The 22,812-nt window shown below is 48.4% G+C and overlaps 1 protein-coding gene across 1 annotated transcript in view; it reads left to right on the top strand.

Moving 5' to 3' along the window:
- Window positions 1-22,812, top strand: part of ltk (leukocyte receptor tyrosine kinase) — a 41,486-nt gene that overhangs the window by 6,773 nt on the left and 11,901 nt on the right. The window contains exons 2-19 of the mRNA XM_030356752.1: window positions 1,546-1,653; window positions 2,732-2,887; window positions 3,138-3,360; window positions 5,528-5,667; window positions 6,100-6,228; window positions 8,416-8,568; window positions 9,184-9,284; window positions 9,799-9,959; window positions 10,359-10,453; window positions 11,799-11,894; window positions 13,025-13,199; window positions 13,824-13,974; window positions 14,826-14,954; window positions 16,200-16,356; window positions 17,907-18,092; window positions 20,056-20,154; window positions 20,273-20,425; window positions 21,015-21,128. Coding sequence (XP_030212612.1) covers window positions 1,546-1,653; window positions 2,732-2,887; window positions 3,138-3,360; window positions 5,528-5,667; window positions 6,100-6,228; window positions 8,416-8,568; window positions 9,184-9,284; window positions 9,799-9,959; window positions 10,359-10,453; window positions 11,799-11,894; window positions 13,025-13,199; window positions 13,824-13,974; window positions 14,826-14,954; window positions 16,200-16,356; window positions 17,907-18,092; window positions 20,056-20,154; window positions 20,273-20,425; window positions 21,015-21,128 — 2,526 coding nt within the window. The remainder of the gene's footprint in view (window positions 1-1,545; window positions 1,654-2,731; window positions 2,888-3,137; window positions 3,361-5,527; window positions 5,668-6,099; window positions 6,229-8,415; window positions 8,569-9,183; window positions 9,285-9,798; window positions 9,960-10,358; window positions 10,454-11,798; window positions 11,895-13,024; window positions 13,200-13,823; window positions 13,975-14,825; window positions 14,955-16,199; window positions 16,357-17,906; window positions 18,093-20,055; window positions 20,155-20,272; window positions 20,426-21,014; window positions 21,129-22,812) is intronic.

The raw sequence follows: 22,812 nt of genomic DNA, 5'->3' as shown, positions 1-22,812 counted from the left end.
CCTACTCCGGTGACTATGACACAAGCCAGACACCGCAGACTCCCTTTTGCCACCATTCCTCTCCAGACTCGTCCAGCAGAACCCTGACAGCCCCGCCACAGTGTTGAGAAGCAGTTGCCGGATTCACTTTCTTGGTCCTCTGGGTCTTGAACATACAGGAAGGGAACATGTGCGATGGAGATGGGCGCGGCACCACACACACAGCTGGAGGTCTGTGTTTGCAGCCCCGGGATTGGATGTGCTGGCGGGGAACCGGCCTGACCCGGGCGTTCCTGCTCATGTTTTTACTCACCAGCCGAGAACATTGTGTGATTTTGAAGGATGTTCTGCTGTCTTTAGGGGGGAAACAAGAGAATATGGGAGGAAGGGAGGCAGAGGGAGATAGAAAGAGAGAGAGCGCGAGAGATATATATATGTGTGTATATATAGAGAGAGAGAGAGAGAGAGAGAGAGAGAGAGAGAGAGAGAGAGAGAGAGAGAGAGAGAGAGAGAGAGAGAGAGAGAGAGAGAGAGAGAGGGATAGAGGGAGAGTTAAGATACTATTTAGTTTCTTATACTAATAATAGACAAACATTTTGGTCAATCGTTTCAATCTGGTCAATTATCCCATGCCAGTGTCCATGTGCGTCTCTATTTGTGGCTCGTTTTTCTTCTATATTTAACAACCAAACAGGCGTTCATTTAGCCAAGTCAGCGTGCTTCTTTATCAACATTGTCTCCTTTTAGCCTCCGCCTCTTGAATAAAGTGATCCGTCCCGCCCGGGCACCGTGACCCCCATCCCAGTCGGGTCACAGACGCCGGTTGTCCCTCGGAGCGGAGCGGGGGTTGAGTGGATGACCCTCTGTGACATCATTGTATGAACTCTTTGTTTAGTGGGCTCCCTGCGCTGTCACATGCATGTTGCACCCCCCCCCAGCGGGCCGCTGATGGAGGTCCCTTGTTCTGCTCACGTCTTAACAGACGTTTCAAAAACAGAATTCTGTTGTGATGAGATTATTCATGAGACGCGTGACCAAGTTTGTAGTTGGTCTCATGTGACTTTTGTTTTTCTGTATTGGGTTGATCATTTGACATGTTGACACACCTGCATTCTCTATTTTGAGTATAGTCACCACTCATTGTATATCATACATACATAATATATATTCACATGCTGTAACATGCATGTGAATTAAATTTGGTGAAATTCACCTTTCAAGAAATTAATGGCAGCATTACAAGCTTAGATATATCTTCACCTGTCGCACAAACTGGTATCCTTCAGCGAGATGACCCTTACAACAACTATTAGACAACCCAAAGCCAAATGCCAAGATGGGTATTCTCAAATATTTCTGTAACCCAATTCACATAATGATCTGCTGCTGTAAAATAAATTATGAGTGCTGAAAGGATTTAATTGACTCTCTCTCTCTCTCTCTCTCTCTCTCTCTCTCTCTCTCTCTCTCTCTCTCTCTCTCTCTCTCTCTCTCTCTCTCTCTCTATATATATATATATATATATATATCTCTCTCTATCTCTCCCTCTCTCTCTCTGGTTTTCAGTGTGTGGTACCAACCGTGCTGTTCTGAACACGGTGCTTGAGGAGAACTTGGCCGATTATGTGTTTTCTCGTCATTTGGAATCGACCGCCAAAAGCCAACTTAAGTCAAGTAGGTGGTCACATGCAGGATCTCCGTGTTTTGTTCTCACAACATGGAGCTGTTATCACGCATCATCCTGTAACAATAGTCCTAAAAGTCACATGGTGTTAGTTTATAAAGCATCATGCATGTTGGAAAGATGCAATATATTGCAGGTCATATGCATGTCTTTCCCCTCACCGACATCCTCTTTAAATTCATGTTTTGACAAGCATTTTTTCCACCAAACCTTTTGTGTTTCGAGTTCTTTCCCTTCTTCCCTCTTCCTTTTTCTGCTCTTTCTATGGCCTCTCTCTCTTTCTCTGTCCCTCTCCCTTCCTCGGTCTCCTTTGCTCTGCTGAATGGATATCAGCTCTGCTGTAGATTTTTATTTATTACTTCACAAGTTCATGGAAGTGTTCACAAGACTGAACACTTCCATGAACGAAATCTTTTCATTTAGTTGTCCTGTTGTATCCACACAGTTGAATATGTCTTCAAAATAATATCTTAAAGGTGAATTGTTGAGAACTTAGTGGCATGTAGTGGAATAGAGTTGACAGAAATGTTCTGTTATATTCACGTTTTAATCAGGGGGGGACCTCAAATCATTCATGATTTGAGTCTTCTATGGAAAGAGATTTAACATTCGAATCGTTGTGTTGCGATAATTGTGCGTGAGTAAAAGCAGAATTATTTTTGTGAGACGAGGGCCTGAACGATAGACCGTTATTGTAGAAGGATACTCAGTGTCAGGAAAATAAAATTATCATAGTTTACAGCATTTCAAAACCTTTAAAGAGATCCAAAAACAGTCAAATTAAAGCTTTTTCTACTTTTTCTTCTCTCGGCTGAATGATTTTCTCGGTCATGCATTTCGCTGTAGCTTCTCCGGCGTCGTCGGAAAGGGAGAGACGAGGGGAGATATTCAGTTGGTCGCAATCCACAACCTCAACACTAGATGCCACTAAATCCTACAAACTGCTCCTTTAACATTCAATTCAATCTTAATAATTGGCATCCTGTATTCAGATCACCTTGCATTCCACCACGAATCAAATGAAAAATGAAATAACATAACAGGCTTTCCTGTGTTGTTCTACGCCAGCCACCTCCTGTGATTTTGAATCACTCTGCCAGTGGAGGTTTTCAAACCACAGCAGCAGAGACGACTGGCAGACCTCCTCCCCACAGCAGCCCATAACCATCACGCACGCTGGCACGAGGAGGCCAATCGCAGACCACTCACTGGGGAGCTCTCAGGGTGAGACTGCAGACCGTACAGAGAACCATGTGATGATGTGCTCCTGGTGTCTTGCATCATGGCCGAGGCATGTCTGCTCAAGAGGGATCTGGCCTTTCGATGGTTTCCAGCGGGCTTGTGGAGCCAATCCTTGTGATTTATTGAGAATCTGAATTTTAACCCCTTTTTTATTTAATGTGATTCACCCTGTGAAGCAACTGGTTTATTCAGACTGCTATCCAATTTTCCAATCCAACCTCTCTTGTTCCAGGTCACTTCCTGCTTCTAAGCCCCTATTCCTCCGCTGCTGAGGATTCTGGGAGCTGTGTTTACCACCTGAGCAGCCAGGAACTGCCAGGCAGTGGTGAGCTGTGCAGTTTGCAGTTGGCGGTGTTCGAGTCGGGGCCGGTGGAGGGGAACCTCACCCTTCTGGTCCAACACACCACCTCCAGCACACCTGATGTCTCCGTGGTTATCAAGCAACCTGGTAGCAGGTTAGCAACCTCTCTTTTTTATCTACCTTAATTCACTAGCTTTAACTAGGCCTAACTCGGCTTAAGTAATTGATTGATCCTCTGGATCCCTGAGCTCACTGGTGTGCACTGAGTTTGCGTACGGTTGACTTTAACACAGACGAAGAAGCGGGCAGTAGTGAGATGACATGACGTCTCGGGTCCTCCCTCGTAGCGCAGCACGACGTACGATCTCAGAACTCAGGCCGCAGACTCGGGTTCTCTGGGTCTTGCTCACTTCTTAAACGGCCGTTCTTATTATTGTTTGAGTATTGTTTACGCTCCAGCGATCAATTGCAATGCCTGCGTCACGGCCAATTCGAGGGGATGGATTGAAGTGGTTTGTTGGACTGGATTCCGTTGTTCATCAAAGTTCTGAGGAGCGAGGGTCTTAAGGACAAGGCGAACGGCGCGGAATGATGATTTCAGACGTCTGCCGCACAAAAGAGGCACGGAAAGAAAAGTCTTTATGATCTGTGACATGCGGTGCACAACTGCAGACTTGTAGATTCTCAGAGGAAACATCTGCTTTGTTCATCTGTTGTCTGGCGTGTTTACTTCTTATTGATCTAATGCTTCAGTCCAGTTATCCTCTGAGTGGCTAAAAGGCTTCGTGTATCCAGGAGCAGCCCCTGCTGATATATCTATTTGTAATTGGTTTGGACACAAGAATGATGGATGGGCATTTGCAAACAGCGTTTTGTGGCTGCGTGCTCTTTGGGTTGTGTGCATGTAGTGCAGTAATGGATTGTGCAATTCTATTATGTTTGAGTTTCGACTAAAGGCACAGACAGACACACACTCATTACCATGCGGTTGTGTGTATGAAGACAAGTCTATTTCTGACCCTTCCCTACAGTGCATTGGGTATAAACAAACTTCTAGGTAACGTCAGTAGAACGCACTATGACCTAAAATAAAATCTGATGATTAAATGCTGCCTATGCCTGCATTACCGATTGGCTGGCCCTCTAACTAAGCCTGATGTGGTTCAGCTTTACAGCATCAGATGAATACCGATCTGTTTGCGCCCTGCAGTAAATTTTACATATTAAATATATCTGCAGTACATTTTACATATGACATACATACATACATTTAAAAACAACGAAAAGCTTATAAAAAGCAATGGTAATGCCTTGACTCTATTTGTTGAAAACATATTCTTCGATCTGTCCTCCCAATGCCTTGTGGCATATAGGGCCTTTACAGAACCTTTCAATTTCTCTCGGTCCGCTGCTGAAACTCGCACCTCATCCCATGAGCCCCAGCCACCATCTCTCCTCTCTTTCTCCACAGTCCTTCTCCACGTTGTCTTAGGTGACGTCTTCCTCTTCTTCTTTTCCCTTACGGTGCCCACGTCATTGCCACATTGCCATTACTTTCTCTATTCTGCCTCAAGATATAGCCAATCATCTTCCATCTTCTGATCTTGACTTCCTCACTAAGTGGCTTCATCTCAGCTCCCTTAAGCAGGTCCTCAGTCCTGATATGATCTTGCTATCGGACACGGAGAATTCTGCGCGGGCACTTGTTATTGAATACATCAACTAACTTGTCATCACCCTTGTTCAGTTTCCATGCCTCGCATCCATACAGCAAGACAGGTAACACCGAGGTCTTGTACGGTCTTCGCTTAGTCCTCCTCGAGATGCTGTTTGAGTTCCAAAACTATTCTTCTGAGTTCTTAGTGTGCTGATAATCATGTGGATAACATCAAATCAATTTTCATTGGGTTGGCTGGAGGTCTACAGTACCGGTGTTAGGGACAGAGAAGACGTCAAATATCAAAACCTAAACCTTGTGGAGCTCAATATCTCAAATTAAATGTTGAACATCATCTCCATTGCTAGGGTCATATCCATTGCATGGCTGTGCATGCTGCAGGCGTTATTCAGTGGGTTTGTCCGGGTTGCATATGTACCTCTATTGACATTTGAAATAATAATGTATTAATATATAATAATTATTGTGCGCCAGGATCAAATTACTTTCTAACCTTTTGTTTTCTACTCAATTACAAAGTAACTTAAGAAGTATGGTATTTACTTGATCTAATACTACAGATGAAATTAAAATAGCTTTCTCCCTATCAATGTAATGATATATGAAGTTGTGCCTGTTGCTCTCCTCTGATTTGTCAATGAAGGGCTGCATGGGAGGTTGTGGACGCTGCGATTGGCCAGGTGGACGAGCCCTTCCAGGTGACTCTGCTCTACTCTGCCTGTCTGGACAGCGAGGCAGCGACTCTGGCCCTGGACTCTCTGGAGTTCATCGACTGTGAAACGGGTACATTGTGAACCTATGGCTCGAGTCTGGTGTTCTTTAGTTCTGATGTTTTTGTCTCACTTTTGAACTCACTGAGAACCCAGTCTCAGAGCGTTCAGATCGTAACCGCCCCACCCAGCAAACAGGCATAGCATACTGGACATGCAGCGTTCTCTCTGGAGCCCATGACTCATTATGTCCTGTAGGTATGTGTTGGCCTGCTGTGTGTCTCACCTCTCATCAGAACCTCCCTGCACTGGATGGAGCGGCGGCGGTGTTACTGATTTTAAACAGACCTTACTTTTAATCCTACTCTTTGATTCAAAGATTTTCAAAAACACTAAAGCTTTTCTAGACCCTCAACACCGCTTTACAAACAGACAGAGGACAGGAAGTGATGAGATACTGAAGGCATAAACCCGGACTCCTCCTGCAACTGCTCCTGATTTGCAGAGCCGCTTGGCCGGGACCTGGACTGTGACGGAGGGTTCCAGTGCGAGCTGGGGGGCTGCCTGGACCAGAGCCTGGTGTGCGACTTCCACAGCGACTGTCCCCTAGGGGAAGACGAGGGCTTCATCTGTGGTGAGTCGGTCCTCCACCCAGCCAATCAGGTCACTGACTGTAATGTGTACGGGTGCATGGGGTGGGAAATACGACTGCATTACCACTTTATATATCTATATCTATAGATATCTATGTCTATAGATATAGATATCTATCGATGCATCTATATAGAAGTAAGGGTGATATATTTAAATGTAGGCGTTATGGTATGATCTTTTAATCAGACAAATAATACAAATACTATTGAATAATGTAAATGAATAAATAAATAATGTAATAAAATAAAAGTCCTGAACATACTCCCAGGCCTCCTGTTGCGTATCGTTTGTAAATGTGAAATCACTGCACTACTGCGACCTTGACCTCCCAAGGAAAGGGTGTGACTCCAGATTCACTTGATCAATGGTAGGTGAACGCTTCAATGGGCACTGGGAGCGATGGGAGCACTTGGAGCAGTGCTCGCTGAGAGCACTGGGAGTACTGGGAGCACTGGGAGTGCTGGGAGAAGTGGGAGTACTGGTAGTACTGGGAGTGCTGGGAGCAGTGGAGGAATTGGAGCACTGGGAGAAGTAGGAGTGCTGGGAGCAGTGGGACAGCGCTGGGAGAAGTTGGAGCAGTGGGAGAAGTAGGGGCAGTGGGACAGCGCTGGGAGCAGTGGGACAGCCCTGGGGGACTGGGAGCAGTGGGACAGCCCTGGGGGACTGGGAGCAGTGGGACAGCCCTGGGGGACTGCTGGGAGCACTTGGGGGAGAGCTACAGGCCTGAGAGTCCTGGAGTAGAGGAACAGAACGCGAGGGAGCTGGCTGGGTCGGTGCTCCGTACATTAGCTGGATTAAAGCAACGGCCTCGGAGAGTAATGTCCTCGGACAGCTCTCCGCTCGGCCCGCCCAACGCTGAGCTGAGTGCCTCGGCCGTAGAGCCAGGGGAGCCTGCTTCATTTTGTTGGCGTGTGAGATAGCGAGAGCGAGAGTCATCAGGGTGACTCGGTAGAAATCATATATCGCATTTCACGTAGGAATTCACATCGTTCTTTGGGCGCAGGACCGGCTCACAGTGTGGGTGTAGACTAGAGTGTAGCTCTTGGAAAGTGAAACCAGGTTCCTACGCTCTCCCACTGGAATCTCAGCTTCCAACTGGATTGAAGAGGTGCATGATAAGATCGTATTAAAACAGTTTATCCAAGCCCCGGGCACCCCGCAGCTCACTCAATATTTTCATTTGATATTCAGTCTCTGGCTTTTGAAAACGTACGTGAGGGGAAATGTCTATTCATTCAACCCGCCAGATGCTTTTGGTTTCTGGAGCCACCAGTGAGATGGTCATAAATATTCTCTCCAGGTGCGTCGCCCTACCTGCCTCCCTCCCTCCCTCTCTCTCACCCTTTTAAGGTTTAGTCAAAGAGCCATCATTTCAAAAAAAGGGAAAGGCCCTTGGAAGCGAACAGCTTCCTAATGGGATCAGTGGAAGGGGAGCTTGTTCGAGAACTCAGCGTGTGGAGCCCGGGGGAGAGGACATTTAGCCCCTCTCTTTCTCTATCCCTGTCTCTGTCTCTCTCTCTCTCTCTGTCTCTGTCTCTGTCTCTGTCTCTGTCTCTGTCTCTGTCTCTGTCTCTGTCTCTGTCTCTCTCTCTCTCTCTCTCTCTCTCTCTCTCTCTCTCTCTCTCTCTCTCTCTCTCTCTCTCTCTCTCTCTCTGCCCATCTCCACCTATAGGAAGCCTTATATATTGTCTGCATTACATTACATTATATTACATGGCCTTTGGAGCCCGGTCTGTCTTAATTAAAGTAAACAGCGCTGACCTTCGCTCTTGTAAACCCTTTGGCTATAAGCAGCAGCAACTAACCACTTTTGTTTTGTTTCTTTATTTAGTGCACATTCTTCAACTTTGGTATCAAAGCAACGAAAAAACTTAAGGGCACAGAAGTAGTGCTTTATTTTTAGGGCAGGATGTACGCACGCAAGCCGAAAATAGGCAGCAGCCTTGCCTGGTTAATTAATACAGCGAGCGCAGTCTAGGAAAAACCCTTGATGGCCGATCAAATGTTTTAAATCAGCTCTGTTGTCTCCGTAACGGAGAGGAAACTAGCACAAGGGCAGAGGCAAAAATGGCGAGCAGATGTTTTGCAGAGGCAGATGTAATAATCAACCTCGCATTAAATCTATACATTCAACATAAGGATGCACGTGTCCCTTCCCCCTTCCCAGACGCTCTGCCGTTGGGCTCCCATTGTTCCTTCGAGCGAGACGCGTGTGGCTGGTCCGTGTCCACACAGCCCACCTCGTGGAGGAGGCTCACAGGTCAGCAGATGATGGAGACCAGGGTGGACCCACAGGGGGATGGACTGAGGAGAACACCAGGTATGTGTGGCGCCTCTGGTTTCAGCTCCAGAGAGGACTCCCGGGGAAATACATATCTTAATGATTAATGGAGTGGAAAGAGTTGGTAGAAAAAAAAGGTCCTCTCAACGCTGGGAGATCGAGTGTGCTCCCATTGTAGTCGGCTGATAAGGCTTGAGGGATGGATGGAGGACATTCATTCATCTCCACTACCTCCTCGGTTCCTCGTGTTCTGGGGCAACAGAAATCCTTCCGGGTTATTCATGTTTACCGACCGCCCTTGATTGTATTTTCTGAGAGCGGAGCGTGGCATAAGTGATCGTGAGCAGCGTTTCTCTGGAGATCACTTCCATATGTAATGATAGGACTCCGAAGCTATTTGTTTATGGTGGGGTGGTTCGGCTCCAGCTCTGAGACATCTGGGGGCTAATCGTGCGCTGGCTAAAAGGATTTTCAGGGATTTGAGCAAATGGGTTGTTAAATATTTTTGTAGCCTGTTGATTGATTCACTCAGTTTGGCTTGGCCACAAAACAACGACAGAAGCAATTTAGCAGCGAGAGATTGACTGGTTCCATGCGGCGGTCGCCATGGGCCGCTACCTCCTCACGCTCCCATCCACATGCTGTGCTCCTCAGGCCACTTCCTGTTCCTGAGGGTCCAAGAGGGAGCCTCCTCCCGGGGTGCGTCCGTCCAGAGCCCCACTCTACCTCCGCCTGTGTCTGCTAATACCTGCCAGGTGGGCTGTCCAGCTCTCCATCTATCTGACTGATTATCATCACTTTGTCTGTCTATCTCTCTATCTCTCTCTCTCTGTCTGTCTCAATCCAATTCAACTCAATTCAAAAAAGCTTTATTGACAAAACAAACATTCACATTGCCAAGGCAGGTGAACAATAAAGAGGTCGGAGGTGTCTCTCTCTCCGTCTCACCCTCTTTATTATTTATTAAGGGTCAGTGTGTTTATGGACCTATCCTATTTACTCATGTCAATCTATATCTAACTGTCCATCCATCTGTCTATTTATATATCTCACTCTCTCTCTAGCTGTCCGTCTAGCAGTCTATCCTTGTACAGTCCGTCCATGACTCCCAGGGTTTTGTAACGATGTTCCTCTTGACTCCCAGCATATTGTAACGATGTGTTCTGTCAAGATGTCTTGACTCGCAGTCTATTGTACCGATGTCTTGACTCCCTGTGTAATGTAACAATGCTTTAGTCACGATGTGTTCTTTGACGATGTCCCTTGCAGCTGCGGTTCTCCGTGTACATGTCTGGCCAGTTCAACGGCACGCTGGCCGTTTCCGTGGAAACCAACGGCAGCAGCGGCCCCCCCCTGCTGTGGGAGCGGTACGACCAGTGGGCCGAAGACTGGCAGGACGTCTCCCTGGACCTCACGGGCCTCCGTCACCAGTAAGAAGCCTTCAGACAACCAGTTATACTTGGAGCTGGATATGGAGGAGAAGCTGAGTGCGATGCGGACCAGGGCAGCTTGAGGAGGACCATATGGCTAGGATATGAACTGAGGGGTTCGGACTCTCAGACCACAGGGGTCTGGGTTCTGGCTCAAGGGATCTGAAAAACACTTCAAATGGCTCAGACCGAGCACATGTGTTACAGTGCATAGTATGTAGGAGAGGACTTGAGTGAGTTGGTGACCCGGAAAACACTGCGCGCACTGACGTTTAGACAATTAGAACATGTACTGTACATATTCCCCTCCTCACAGCAATCTTTGATCAACGTTATTCAAAGCATACGCGTTTGCAGCGCGTCATGACAACGAGGCGCTTGTCTGGGTGTGGTCCGCAGGTTCTCCGTCCGGCTGTCGGCCACGTGGGAGCCAGGCTCCGCCGCGGACCTGGCTCTGGATGACATCACGCTCGGCGCCGCCTGCTTTGAGTCAGGTAGCGTCCTGCCGCTCCTCTCTCTCTCCCTCCCTCTCTCTCTCTCTCTCTCCCTCTCTCTCTCTCTCTCTCTCTCTCTCTCTCTCTCTCTCTCTCTCTGTGTGTGTTTCCTGGAGAACAACTGTTCCACCGAGAAGGGACCTGATGGGATTGATGAGCGAGATATGATCCATTGGTCATTCGGCAAATTGTAAACAAATGTACTCATGCTTTTGCATCAATGTGCGCAAGATTCGCAATTTGTTTAAAAGTTTGATAACTTCAAATGTGTTGCGACCAAGTGCCAAGTGGCTTTGAGGTTTGCAACATGTGTGGAAAATATTTATTATCATTTGTGAACTTCAAAAGCATTGGAGAAACGCTGTATCTCGCAATGCATATGTTAAGCATTAAACGTTTTTTATTTTATTTTATTTGCAGGACACTGACAGATTTATTTATTTACAGAGTTAAACGGTGGATCGGACTAACCTTGCATGCTTTTCCAAGTGAATACTTTATTTAACGTCCGGGCAACAGAGACCTTGGCATGTTGCTTCAGGCCCGCTGCGTTCACATGTGATGGAGCTGAGTCTCCTTCATCACACAGCGTGGTGTTTGTTTGGTGTTGTCACGGCCCGCCCCGGGTTGTCTGATTGTTTGGGTTTGGGGTTGGGAAACAATCGGGAGAAACCGCATCACTTAGTGGACACGGAGCCCAACCACAGGCGCCAGTTGGCTGATTCCAGGACGTAAATCTGTTATTTCCTAAATTCATTTTTCTCCCTCTTATTAATCTTCGATTTTGACACGTTTATGAGGTAAAGCTACACCTATGTTCTGAAAGCCCTCACCTGACCGGCCATGAATAACATGGCCCTCCTCCCTCTTCCACACTACTTGAATAAGATGTAGGTTGCTGTAAAACACAGTTCTGGAAAGTATCAGGTTTTATTATTCTTGTGTCTGCGATGAGTCTTGTTCAATATTTCATTCCTTCGATTTTTCTTTGATCGCTATATTGCTCTCTCTCTCTCTCTCTCTCTCTCTCTCTCTCTCTCTCTCTCTCTCTCTCTCTCTCTCTCTCTCTCTCTCTCTCTCTCTCTCTCTCTCTCTCTCTCTGTGTCTCTGTCTCTGTCTCTGTCTCTCTCTCTCTCTCTCTCTCTCTCTCTCTCTCTCTCTCTCTCTCTCTCTCTCTCTGTCTCTGTCTCTGTCTCTGTCTCTGTCTCTGTCTCTGTCTCTGTCTCTGTCTCTGTCTCTGTCTCTGTCTCTGTCTCTCTCTCTCTCTCTCTCTCTCTCTCTCTCTCTCTCTCTCTCTCTCTCTCTCTCTCTCTCTCTCTCTCTCTCTCTCTCTCTCTCTCTGCAGATCCCTCTGATCTGTTGCTGCTCGACCACTCGTTCTTCCATGACCTTGAGGACTCCGACGGTCTCTTTGGCCCGCTCCAGGAGCCCTCTCCCTCAGGTAACCTGCAGCTCCCGCCCCCCCCCCCCCTTCCAGCTGACAGCATGACTTCCGCATGTTGCTTTCTACTACAAACCACACTCTATCTGCAGAGCCCCAGCACATGTCGCTGCTGTCACACGTCTTATTGCCGAATAATTGAACCGCTGGTAATGATTTTAGAATGAAGACTGTAAGCACTAATCGTTACCCGCCGGTTAGATTAGCCTTCCGTTCACTACCACCCTCCTTATCGCCATCGTGAAGAGGGGAGCTTCAGATGAAGTGCCACCTATTCAAGCAGGTGGGCTCTGGCATGTCCTGATCATTCACTTCTTATGATGGAAACCCATCTACTGCGGTAGAAACAATGATTAAACAGCTTGGATAAAACACCCGCACTCATGTTAAGTCAACGGTAGATGAGAGGAAATAGGTTCATTCAATAGTTAATCTAAAACACTCTTCCCATATATGGTAGCATTATTGGTCAAAAAAAATCACAGGGAAGTGCTTTTTGTGCAAATATTTTTAACAAGTTGGGTTGACGCTGGCGGACATTTTCATCATCAAATAAATGGGCACACGTTCTTGTGGTCTTAAATCCTCGTATTAATTTAACACGCAGCCGGAGATGAGTATAGGGATAGACTCAATGTGTGTCCCTCCTGTGGCACGTAAACAGAGGCTTTTAATCTCCTGCATTATGCATGGCAGGCCAGGAGCTGCATACTTAAAGCTGCAGCTGGGAAGCCCTCCTCCTGTGCGACTCTTCCTTCAGTCCGCAAGCGCTGCTTAGGCTCAGCCGGCTCTTCACCTGCTGCTCAGACCCTCAGATCTGTGACGTGGTTCTCCTCGCTCCCCTCATTCCGTCTGTAATTCATTCGGTCTCCTCCCTCGCCCATATCCAACCTGCTTCACAGCTGTGTGAACAGGCTGGCGTGGGGACTAACTGTGAATGACCCTTGGGATCGGGCTCTGCCGGTTTATGCCTTCAACCACCACCAGCGTGTCGGCCAGGACGGCTCCTCTCTTCACCATGTCGGCCACGATGGCTCTTTCTCTCTTCAGCACGTCAGCCATGACGGCTCTGTCTCTATCCCACTACCTACACCATGTCGTCCATGAATGTCCTCCGTCTCTTTACCCAGAGGTCTCCCTGATGACGTGGTGGTTCACGTCGTGCGGGGCCAGCGGCCCCCGGGGGCCCACCCAGGCCCAGTGTGACAGCGCGTACCGCAACACCAACGTCAGCGTGACGGTGGGGAGGGACGGCTCGGTGAAAGGGGTCCAGACCTGGAGGGTCCCGGCCACCAACAGATACATGTGAGTGTGTGTGTGTGTGTGCGTGTGTGTGTCTGTGTGTTTTTGTGTTTATGTGTGTGTGTGTCCATGTGAGTGTGTCTGTGTGTGTGTGTGTGTGTGTGTGTGTGTCGATCATGGAGGGAAGCGCTCCGAGCACTGTACGATTTCGGTGATTAAACCATGGTAACGGCTTCACCTGGCTCCACTAAAGCCTCTGTTCAAGAGACCCTTCCGCGTGAGCCGGCACGCTGCTGCCTGCTTCACAAGATGGGAGGTTGTAATTGTTTAAAGACATGGAGAGGGCGTGCTAACCTTAAATACTCTCCGGCAAATCAGTAAAACAAAACTGAGTTGGAAACAGTGGTTTAACTGAAGCCAGGAGAGAGGACGACTCCAAAACGTCGTGCTTCAGGGGGAATTATTCCACCCTTTGGTGTGTAGGATTGTGGTTCAGCCCCACACACTCTGCTAAAGACGCTCAAGGGACCTGCGATGGAGAGGAGCGATGTGTCTATTCCAGGCTCCTAACCACTACTGTATGAAGGCAGAGGCAGACAGCCACGCCCACGCCCCCCATGGCTAATATAGTAATCCCCTCATGGACTCATTTCTGGCTTCTTCTTCTTGGGCCGTGTCCCCCCCAAGGTTCTCTGCTTACGGGGCCGCCGGAGGGAAAGGGGCCAAGAACCACAACAAGCGCTCCCACGGCGTCTTCATCTCGGCCATCTTCCCGCTGGAGAAGGGAGAGCTGCTCTACATCCTGGTGGGCCACCAGGGGGAGGACGCCTGTCCCGGGGTGAGGAGGGGGGAGACACGGGGGGGAGGACGCCTGTCCCGGGGTGAGGAGGGGGGGAGACACGAGGGGGAGGGCGCCTGTTCCGGGGTGAGGAGGGGGGGAGACGCGAGGGGGAGGGCGCCTGTCCCGGGGTGAGGAGGGGGGAGACACCAGGGGGAGGACGCCTGTCCCGGGGTGAGGAGGGGGGAGACACCAGGGGGAGGACGCCTGTCCCGGGATGAGGAGGGGGGAGACACCAGGGGGAGGACGCCTGTCCCGGGGTGAGGAGGGGGGGAGACACGAGGGGGAGGGCGCCTGTTCCGGGGTGAGGAGGGGGGGAGACCCGAGGGGGAGGGCGCCTGTCACGGGGTGAGGAGGGGGGAGACACGGGGGGGAGGACGCCTGTAACGGGGTGAGGAGGGGGAAGACACGGGGGGGAGGACGCTTGTCCCGGGGTGAGGAGGGGGGAAACACCAGGGGGAGGGGTGAGGCGGGAGACAGGAGGGGGAGGGCTGGAGGGTGTGTGTGTGTGTCCATGTGTGTCCGTGTGTGGGTGTGTTTTTGTGTGCGTGTGTGTGTCCATGTGCTATGTTTTTGTGTGTGTGTGGGTGTCTGTGTGTGTGTGTGTGTGTGGCGGATGAATGTATGTGTAAAGGGGGGGGGGGGGGTCCCTATATAGTAGTATATATCATGTCCTTATCATGAATCTCAGGGAGATCTACGTGGGTGTTTGGGTGGCTTGGAGTTCTGATGTTAAATCATCCAAATGTTATCTTCCCAGCGCTCATCCTCAGACTGACCGCAAGCCTCTCTCTCTCTCTTTCTCTTTCTCTCTCCCTCTCCCTCTCCCTCTCTCTCTCTCCCCCCACCAGAGGAACACCCTCACCAAGAAGATCTGCCTGGGCGAGTCCTCTGTGATCGAGGAGGACCTGAGGGAGGAGGGGTCTGCGGAGTGGGCTGGAGGGGGGGGCGGGGGGGGAGGAGCCACCTACGTCTTTAAGGTGACTTTGGAACGTGTCCTAAATTTGTGTCTATGGGTTCGCATGACGCTGCAGACAGCCTTCCTGTGACGCGTCGCCACATCACGAGGAAAATAAACGCGTTAAATAGAGGTCTAAAATGTTACACAAATTTGAAAAGAGCGTAAAAATAGGATATGATTAACTTCATTAATCCCAGATGGGAATTGTTACACCAGAAAAGTTAGAGCCTTGTGAGATCATCCAGGGTTTAGAGTGAGACCATCCAGATATGAGTCTGGCCTTGGCCTCGGCAGTAATTGATTTCCACATATGTGCGCAACGTGACGCTGTTATGAAACCAGTTTAATTCCAGATTAAATTAAACTGAATGCTCTTGCCTAATTTGGTTAAAAGCAGAAACATCTGCTCTGACAGAGGAGGCTTCCATGCTGATCTCTGTTCATCTCCAACATGCTTTAATTGCTCTGACAATGTTCACCTGATTGCAATACTTTCCTTTGGCACGTTGTTTGGGCTGCAGGGTTCAACAGGGTTATAGAGGGTTATACATGGTTCTAGTTGTTCTACAGGGTTCTAGAGGTTCTGCAGGGTTATAGAGGGTTATACATGGTTCTGCAGGGTTATACAGGGTTCTGCAGGGTTCTAGAGGTTCTACAGGGTTCTAGAGGTTCTACAGGGTTCTAGAAGCTTCTAGATGGTTATACAGGATTCTAGAAGGTTCTAATGGGTTATAGAGGTCCTTCAGGTTTCTACAGGCTTCTACAGGGTTCTATAGGGTTCTGCAGGCCTCTGCCCAGTTCTGCGGGGTTATACAGGGGTTTGCAGGGTTATACAGGGTTCTGAAGGGTTATACAGGGTTCTACAGGGTTCTAGAGGTTATTCAGGGTTCTGCAGGGTTCTACGGGTTCTAGAGATTCTACAGGGTTCTACAGTGTTCTAGAGGGTTCTACAGGGTTCTCAGGGTTCTGCAGGGTTCCACAGGGTTCTACAGGGTTCCACAGGGCTTCTTCTTCATCATGATGTGTAACTCCCCCCCCCCCCCCCCCAGCACTGATAGGTCCTCTCCATTTCTGGAAGAGGCTTTTAACGGGCATGAGGTCCGACCTATCTGAAGAGAGCAACAGAATGTGAATTCCCGACATTTGACATTTGAAATGAAAATTGATCATAGTAGAAGTAGAAGTAAACTTCACCGACCGCAGAGGAACAGGGCTGCCTGACTGTGAATGCCTCCTAGCCTCTGACGTGTTGACGTGTCCCCAGGTAGACGAGGGGGAACTCGTCCCCCTCCTGGTGGCAGCCGGCGGGGGCGGGAAGGCCTACCTTGAGGACCCCGAGTCCTGCCAGGACCAGGTCCCCCTGGAGAAGTACGAGAAGGACACGCTGGCCCCCAGCACTAACGGGGTCACCGGCGCCGCAGGTACCCACTCCAGTCCGGACACAGGGCTTTTCAGAGTTTTCATGTCCACGATTTTATGTCCAAGACACGGACACCGGCACTAACAGGGTCACCAGCGACCCTGCGGTCATGTTCCCCCAGGATGCACCACCACACCACACTGACATGTAGAAGGCAAAGGGCAGACGAGACTTTATTTGGAGAAGGAGCCGTCTTGAGGAAATGGTGGGTAGATGGGTATGGTATTGGGGCATTAGTAGGCCGTAAGAGCAGATTTTATGATGGCTGGTTTAAGAAACCTCAACTGGTCTAAGTCAGACTGATTAGACTCTGGGTCTTTATTGTCTTATGCTGGACTGTTAGATGATGATCAAGGAAATTAACCACAAAATACACTTTAAACAACTTTGATTACATTTAGGTAGGAAAATTGCTTTATCCTAACTTACCGCTGTCTCTCTCTCTTCCTGGCTCATGCTAAGTGCATTCTGAAGTAAACAGCCATGTTGGTCTGCTATAGGAAAGGTCTCCCACTCTATGGTATTCTTGGGCTGCACCACAGTGTCTGGCACAGCCTTCTCAGTGACACAGACCGACTAGTCAGTCAGTCATATATTTGCATTGTGTCTGTCTGTTAGTATACTCTACCATACTATACTATACCATACTATACCATACCATGTATACAATGTTGTAATGTACTATGTTATACTATGCTACACATCCATAAATTAAGCGCTTACAAACGCACACACACAGAAAGAGTTACACCACTTAATAGGACATGTGTTCCCTGTCGAAGGTATGGCTTGATGTGGAAAATACCCCAAGTACCTTCACCAGCTACGGCAGAGGAGACATAAGGCCCCTTTGTCTCCCATTCGTTCCTGGAAACGTTCCTGGAACATTCTCAGCGAATCCTCCTTGACCGAGTCTTAACATACCATACCACATCACATACCATCATGGAAATCCTAGCGGACTCATCGGAGGGTTGTTAAGATTGTGATCTCTGTGGCTGTCTGTGTGTCTGTTTGTGTCTGTATGTGTGTGCATGTATCTGTGTGTGTGTTTGTGTCTGTGTTTTTGTGTGTATGTGCGTGCGTGTATCTGTGTGTGTGTTTGTGCATGTCTGTGTGTGTTTGTATAAGTGTAACCTACTGCTCGCCAACTTCCCAAAAGGGATTTTTCCACAATTGAACACTTTTACATAAGACCGCGTGTTTCGGCTTTTTCCTGTCCTTGGCGACAGAGCTTTCGCCCCACCATTAATTCTTGGGGTCAAACGTCTCACCCATTGAAAACGGCGCCCCCAGCCAAAGGGTTCAGTCAGTCGACTCCATTCCCACATTGTGGGGGTCCACTCAGAGCGCTCTTCTCAATGAATGAATCACCTCCACTCTCTGACCATCACTCACTCTCCCTCATCCACACACGCAGGCGGCCATGTTGACCTCCATCTTGTCCATAGCAGCGGGCTAACATGCGGAGCGCTCCTCATGGACCTCCGATGACTCCCCCCCCCCCCCCCCCTCACACGTCCTCCCTGTGTCCTCCCTCTGCTCCACCAGGTGGCGGCGGAGGCTGGCGGGACAGCCCGCGTCTGCACCCCTGGGCGGGGCGGAGCCTGGCGGAGGGTGCGGAGGGGGGGGCGCCCTGCCCCCTGGCGCTGGCCAAGCTCAGCTGGTCCACCTTCGGGGGCTTCGGAGGCGGGGGCGGGGCCTGCACCGCTGGGGGGGGGGCCGGAGGATACAGAGGTAAGGGGCGTCGCCGGGGTCTGGGTCGGGGGTGGCGCTCTGTGGCATTGGGGAGGGCTGACCTTTGAAGGGCCGGGCCTTCAGCACGCTGATACACTCCCTGTGTACGCTGGTTGTGATCAATCAACTGGGTATTCTAATGGCCAAACAATCATTTAACACTATTTTAGTTCATACTGTTACTATTACTATTTAACTTCATGGTAATAGATGTAGTAGATGTAGTAGGAATGTGTACATCAGGCTAGGATCTAAAATAATTGAATCTGCCTGTGGAGAAAAACACATTAGCTCCTCAAATAGCTGTCGTGATGTAAATGGTTTATATCATTATATAATAGGTCTTTCTTCTTCTTTATATACTTGTCTCTATGTTAATAATCTTGTTGTCTTTTTTCATTTTTCACTTTGGGATCAGAGTAGCGTCGCGTTTATATTTGCACTGAATTTCTCCCACCAATGAATCATAAGAGATTTGACCTCCTCTAGGCTGGGGTGTTGAAGTGCCTTGCTCATGAGATTTACTCTTGCCTCCCTTCAATTCTGATCTCTTGCTTTTGGCTCTGAGAAGGGATTTGCAGCTACTGATGATAACAGTACTTCAAAGCTCCTGCATCACAGCTGGGTCATTAAATCTCAGATCTTCATGCGTTCCACAAAGGTTCCAGAAACAAACACTTCATCGCTCTCTGTCAAATATATCTGTCTGCTGCTGTTTATGGGATTATTCTGAACCGACTCTTGGCAGCAGGAGAGCGGCAGAGTGTAGGATAGCTATCCTCGTTCCCAGGTTGTGGAGACAGATGAATATTTATGAAGGAACTACACAGGAGAAGAACGCTGCACACAGAAACCCTCTCACCCATGTGGTGTCTCATGCAGCCTGTGACTCATTATTTAAGGGAATTCTGAACCGCGGGGGGGAATACTGCATTTCCTTTTGGGAAAACATCAAGTTTCTCTATTCTAACATTCCCGTTCTATACATTCATAGTATTAGAATCAAACCATGTGTTGTTTATGGTAATGTATATAAACCCATAACTGAGAACATGGTTACCATGTGTAGCTCCCTGCTGGGCATATACTTTCATAGTAATTCAAATGTGAGACGAAGAATGAATAGCAGACAGATTAGAGAAGTCAGTTATTACAACAGTTCTGTGATGCCTCCCCCAGCAGCCAGCCAGCAAACCGCCAAACGCTCGCGCTGTTCCCTCTTCAAACAACGCATATGTTTCCAGGCAGTGGGTCTCCTAATGACAACCGCAACAGAAGCCTGCTTGAATCGCGTTAGTAGAAACATCACTGTCTTTCCAGAACACCTGACGGAGCTCTTTCAGCTACCACCATCTGTTTGGACAGATGTTCTGCTGGGAATGAAGTTGTCTTTTTTTGTACTTCTCGATAGATAATTAATTTCATAATACTCTAGACTTCATGTAAGAGAGACAAAAAAACACTCTTTGCTCAGTGTATCGAAAGTGAAGCTTTGTCCCAGCAAGGCATTTCTAATCCAGAAAATCGTATTGAGTTTGCAGGTTGTTGATTTATTATGTAACAGTCAAGCGCAGAAAAAGGTGTGAAGAATGTTATTGATATTGCAGCTCAAGGTTGGGTTTTTTGAACCCCCCTCCCCAAAGGCCACGGATAGACTTGAATAATTGGTTGAGGTGTCTGAATTTGTTCACTTATTCTGTCTCAGACGGCATGAAAATGGTGACGCCCAAAATACACATAGTGTACACATCTGCTTGCCTATACACTGCACCACTTAGTGTATTCCCACTCCGTTGCATCCCATGATACATAGTGGTTTTAAATCAGATGTATCCGGTGACATTCCTGCTGGGTTATTCGTCCACTCCTCTCGGATTTCTCCCTATTCCCTGCCTTGTTACCTAAACAGTCCTCACTAGGGATTAGGGGCCAGGTAAACATACTCACTAAATCTGAACCCCAGGTGGTGCCGCGGCGCTGACTGATGACATCACAGCCGACGGTGAGGACGGCGTCTCCTTCGTCCACCCGATGGGAGAGATATTCCTGCACCCTCTGGCAGGTGGGACATAAACAACTCATCAGAAAGACCAAACTCAAACTGACTGCATGTGTCTCCTGGCTTAGTTTACTGATCTCTAAATGTGTGTGTGTGTGTGCGTGTGTGTGTGTCGGTGTAGTGATGGAGAGCCACGGGGAGTTAGAGATCAAGGTGCAGCTGAACTGCAGTCATTGCGAGACTCAGAGCTGCCGGCGCGACGAGGACACCAGTCTGCTGCTCTGCCTCTGCCACAACCAGGAGGTCCTGGCCGGGGACAACGTCACCTGCACAGGTAGCCGAGGGCCCCACTTTTCTTTTACGCATCGTAAAAACAAACATTGAGGTTGAACGTTTACTCAATAAAATAAATATGCATTAAATCTGGTCAAAGAGTTTGTTACCAGTTGATGAGTTGAAGGGACTGATGGTGTGACATAATCACTGGCGCCAATCTCAGCCAATCAGAACCCATCATATCCATAACCCCACAGTAAGCAGATATCTCATTGTAGTGCTGCACAGTATGAGACATTACAACTATATATATATAAGACCAGTCACACACTTAAAAATCTCAAAAAATAAGGACCTTTACTTTTGGAGCATCGTTTTAAAATAAGTGTTTCAAAAAAGCATAAAAAGCAACTGTAACCTTTCAGTTACATGACAAGCTTTCTTCTCTCTAACTATAACTCTCTCCCTCTCTAAATATTACTGTCTCTCTCTATCTGTCTGTCTGTCTGTCTGTCTGTCTGTCTGTCTATCTATTGTCTCTCTCTCTCTCTCTCTCTCTCTCTCTCTCTCTCTCTCTCTCTCTCTCTCTCTCTCTCTCTCTCTCTCTCTCTCTCTCTCTCTCTCTCTTCCCCCCCCCCCCCCCCCAGTGGCCCTCCAGCCCGCGGCCCCTGAGAGCCAGCTGTCTCTGTCCCTGGTGCTGGCGGTGGTGGCCTCCACCCTGGTGTCGGGCGTGGTCCTCACCTGCGCCTCCCTGACCCTCAGTAAGAGACTCTGTGTGCAGTCTGTCCCCTCCACCTTCCACCGGCTCTGACCACACACACACATACACACACACAAAAGCCACACACACACACACACACACACACACACACACACACACACACACACACACACACAAACAAAGACACATCAACACACACACACACACCAACAACACACACACACACACACACGCACAATGAACGTTTTCTTCCATGTGTGGTGCTGGGCTGTGTTTCAGCTCTTTTGGGAGGGGGGTGAAGTGATGATGCTGATGAGATAATTATAATCAATCCCCCTCCCCACACACACACATATCATACACGCACAAAAATGAAATGAAAATGAAAAACCAACTGGTAAATGAAGTAAATTACCAGTTATTATAAAAATACCTCCTATGCAATGCAAAGGTTATCTGTTCAAGTTAATGTACATCGATGGATGGGATGTGACAAAGGACAACGGTGACAGAGCCGGCAATAAAGGGATGCGACCAAATGTGTAATAATGCCACCGAATGAAAAGTTAGTGGCAGGAGAAAATGTTAATCTTGAGCCCTGCGACACACACACACACACACACACACACACACACACACACACACACACACACACACACTCTTACACTTCATCCATCTCCCCTCTGGCCGTGCAGCCTGAAGTCTTTAAAGACGGAGCACTCCTCAGATTGATATTGGCCGGGGGACTGAGGGACGGCGTCGGAGTAAGGGAGCCCTTGATGCTGGCGTGAGATCATTTAGGAGCGTTTGTTTGCCATCATATTTTCCAACCCATAAACCGTCCCTCATCTTGCATAAACATACGCGGCTTTGAGGTCTACATTTCCAAGCAGCTCCATGCTAAGCAGATGACTCGAGACACTGGCCTCCAGCCTGTTCCCTCAGTGTTACTCCGCTGTAATAAAGTAGAATTGAGGAGGAATGTTGATAATGGGGAACATCTGCCCTGCCCCGGCCGTGACGCCGGGCCGGAGCGCTGGCACTCACCCTCTGTGTGTCTTCAGAGCAGACTGCGGCGGCCTGCGGTGCTTTAGAGGCGGCTGCGGACGTCCTGCGCCGCAACACACCGTGATTAAGGTTAATCGTCTCCATTGGACTGACAAAGGGGGTTTGTTCAAAGACAGAGACAATCTTCAAACTTTCACCTTAAATAGATGTAGTGCAATGTTATATCTTTGTTTTGGAGCTGACTTGCTTGTTATCATGGCCTGAGGTAATTTCTAATGATGTTATTGACATTATTATTGCTATTATTTTATCCTACCTTATCTCTTACTAAACCATGTAGACCTTTCCTTGTGTAACCCCCTCACATTTAACAAACCAGCCGTTCTGTCTGGCCCTAATAACTACTAAAGTCGCTAGGCCTGATGGGCTACATCGCTAGCTTACAGTTCTGATCGTAACTGATCGATGCATAGATTAAGTCGCAGCCTGAGATTCAGCTGACGTCTGTCAGTCTAGAGGTCAAGTAAGCCATGAATTCTCAAAACGAAATAAATGATCTAAGAATTGTTCCAGTCAACCTCATGCAAATTAAATGAAGTCAAATGGTGTCCGCGCTATTGCACATTTTAGATTTTGTACACGTTGGTGAACACACATTTTCCTAAAAGATGCATAAAGCTTTAATTTTTCAGCCTTTTGTGTGCTATCGTTTCTCA

Source organism: Gadus morhua, chromosome 5 (assembly GCF_902167405.1).
Source record: "Gadus morhua chromosome 5, gadMor3.0, whole genome shotgun sequence".
Lineage (NCBI taxonomy): Eukaryota > Metazoa > Chordata > Actinopteri > Gadiformes > Gadidae > Gadus > Gadus morhua.
This window is presented reverse-complemented; position numbering and strand designations above follow the sequence as displayed.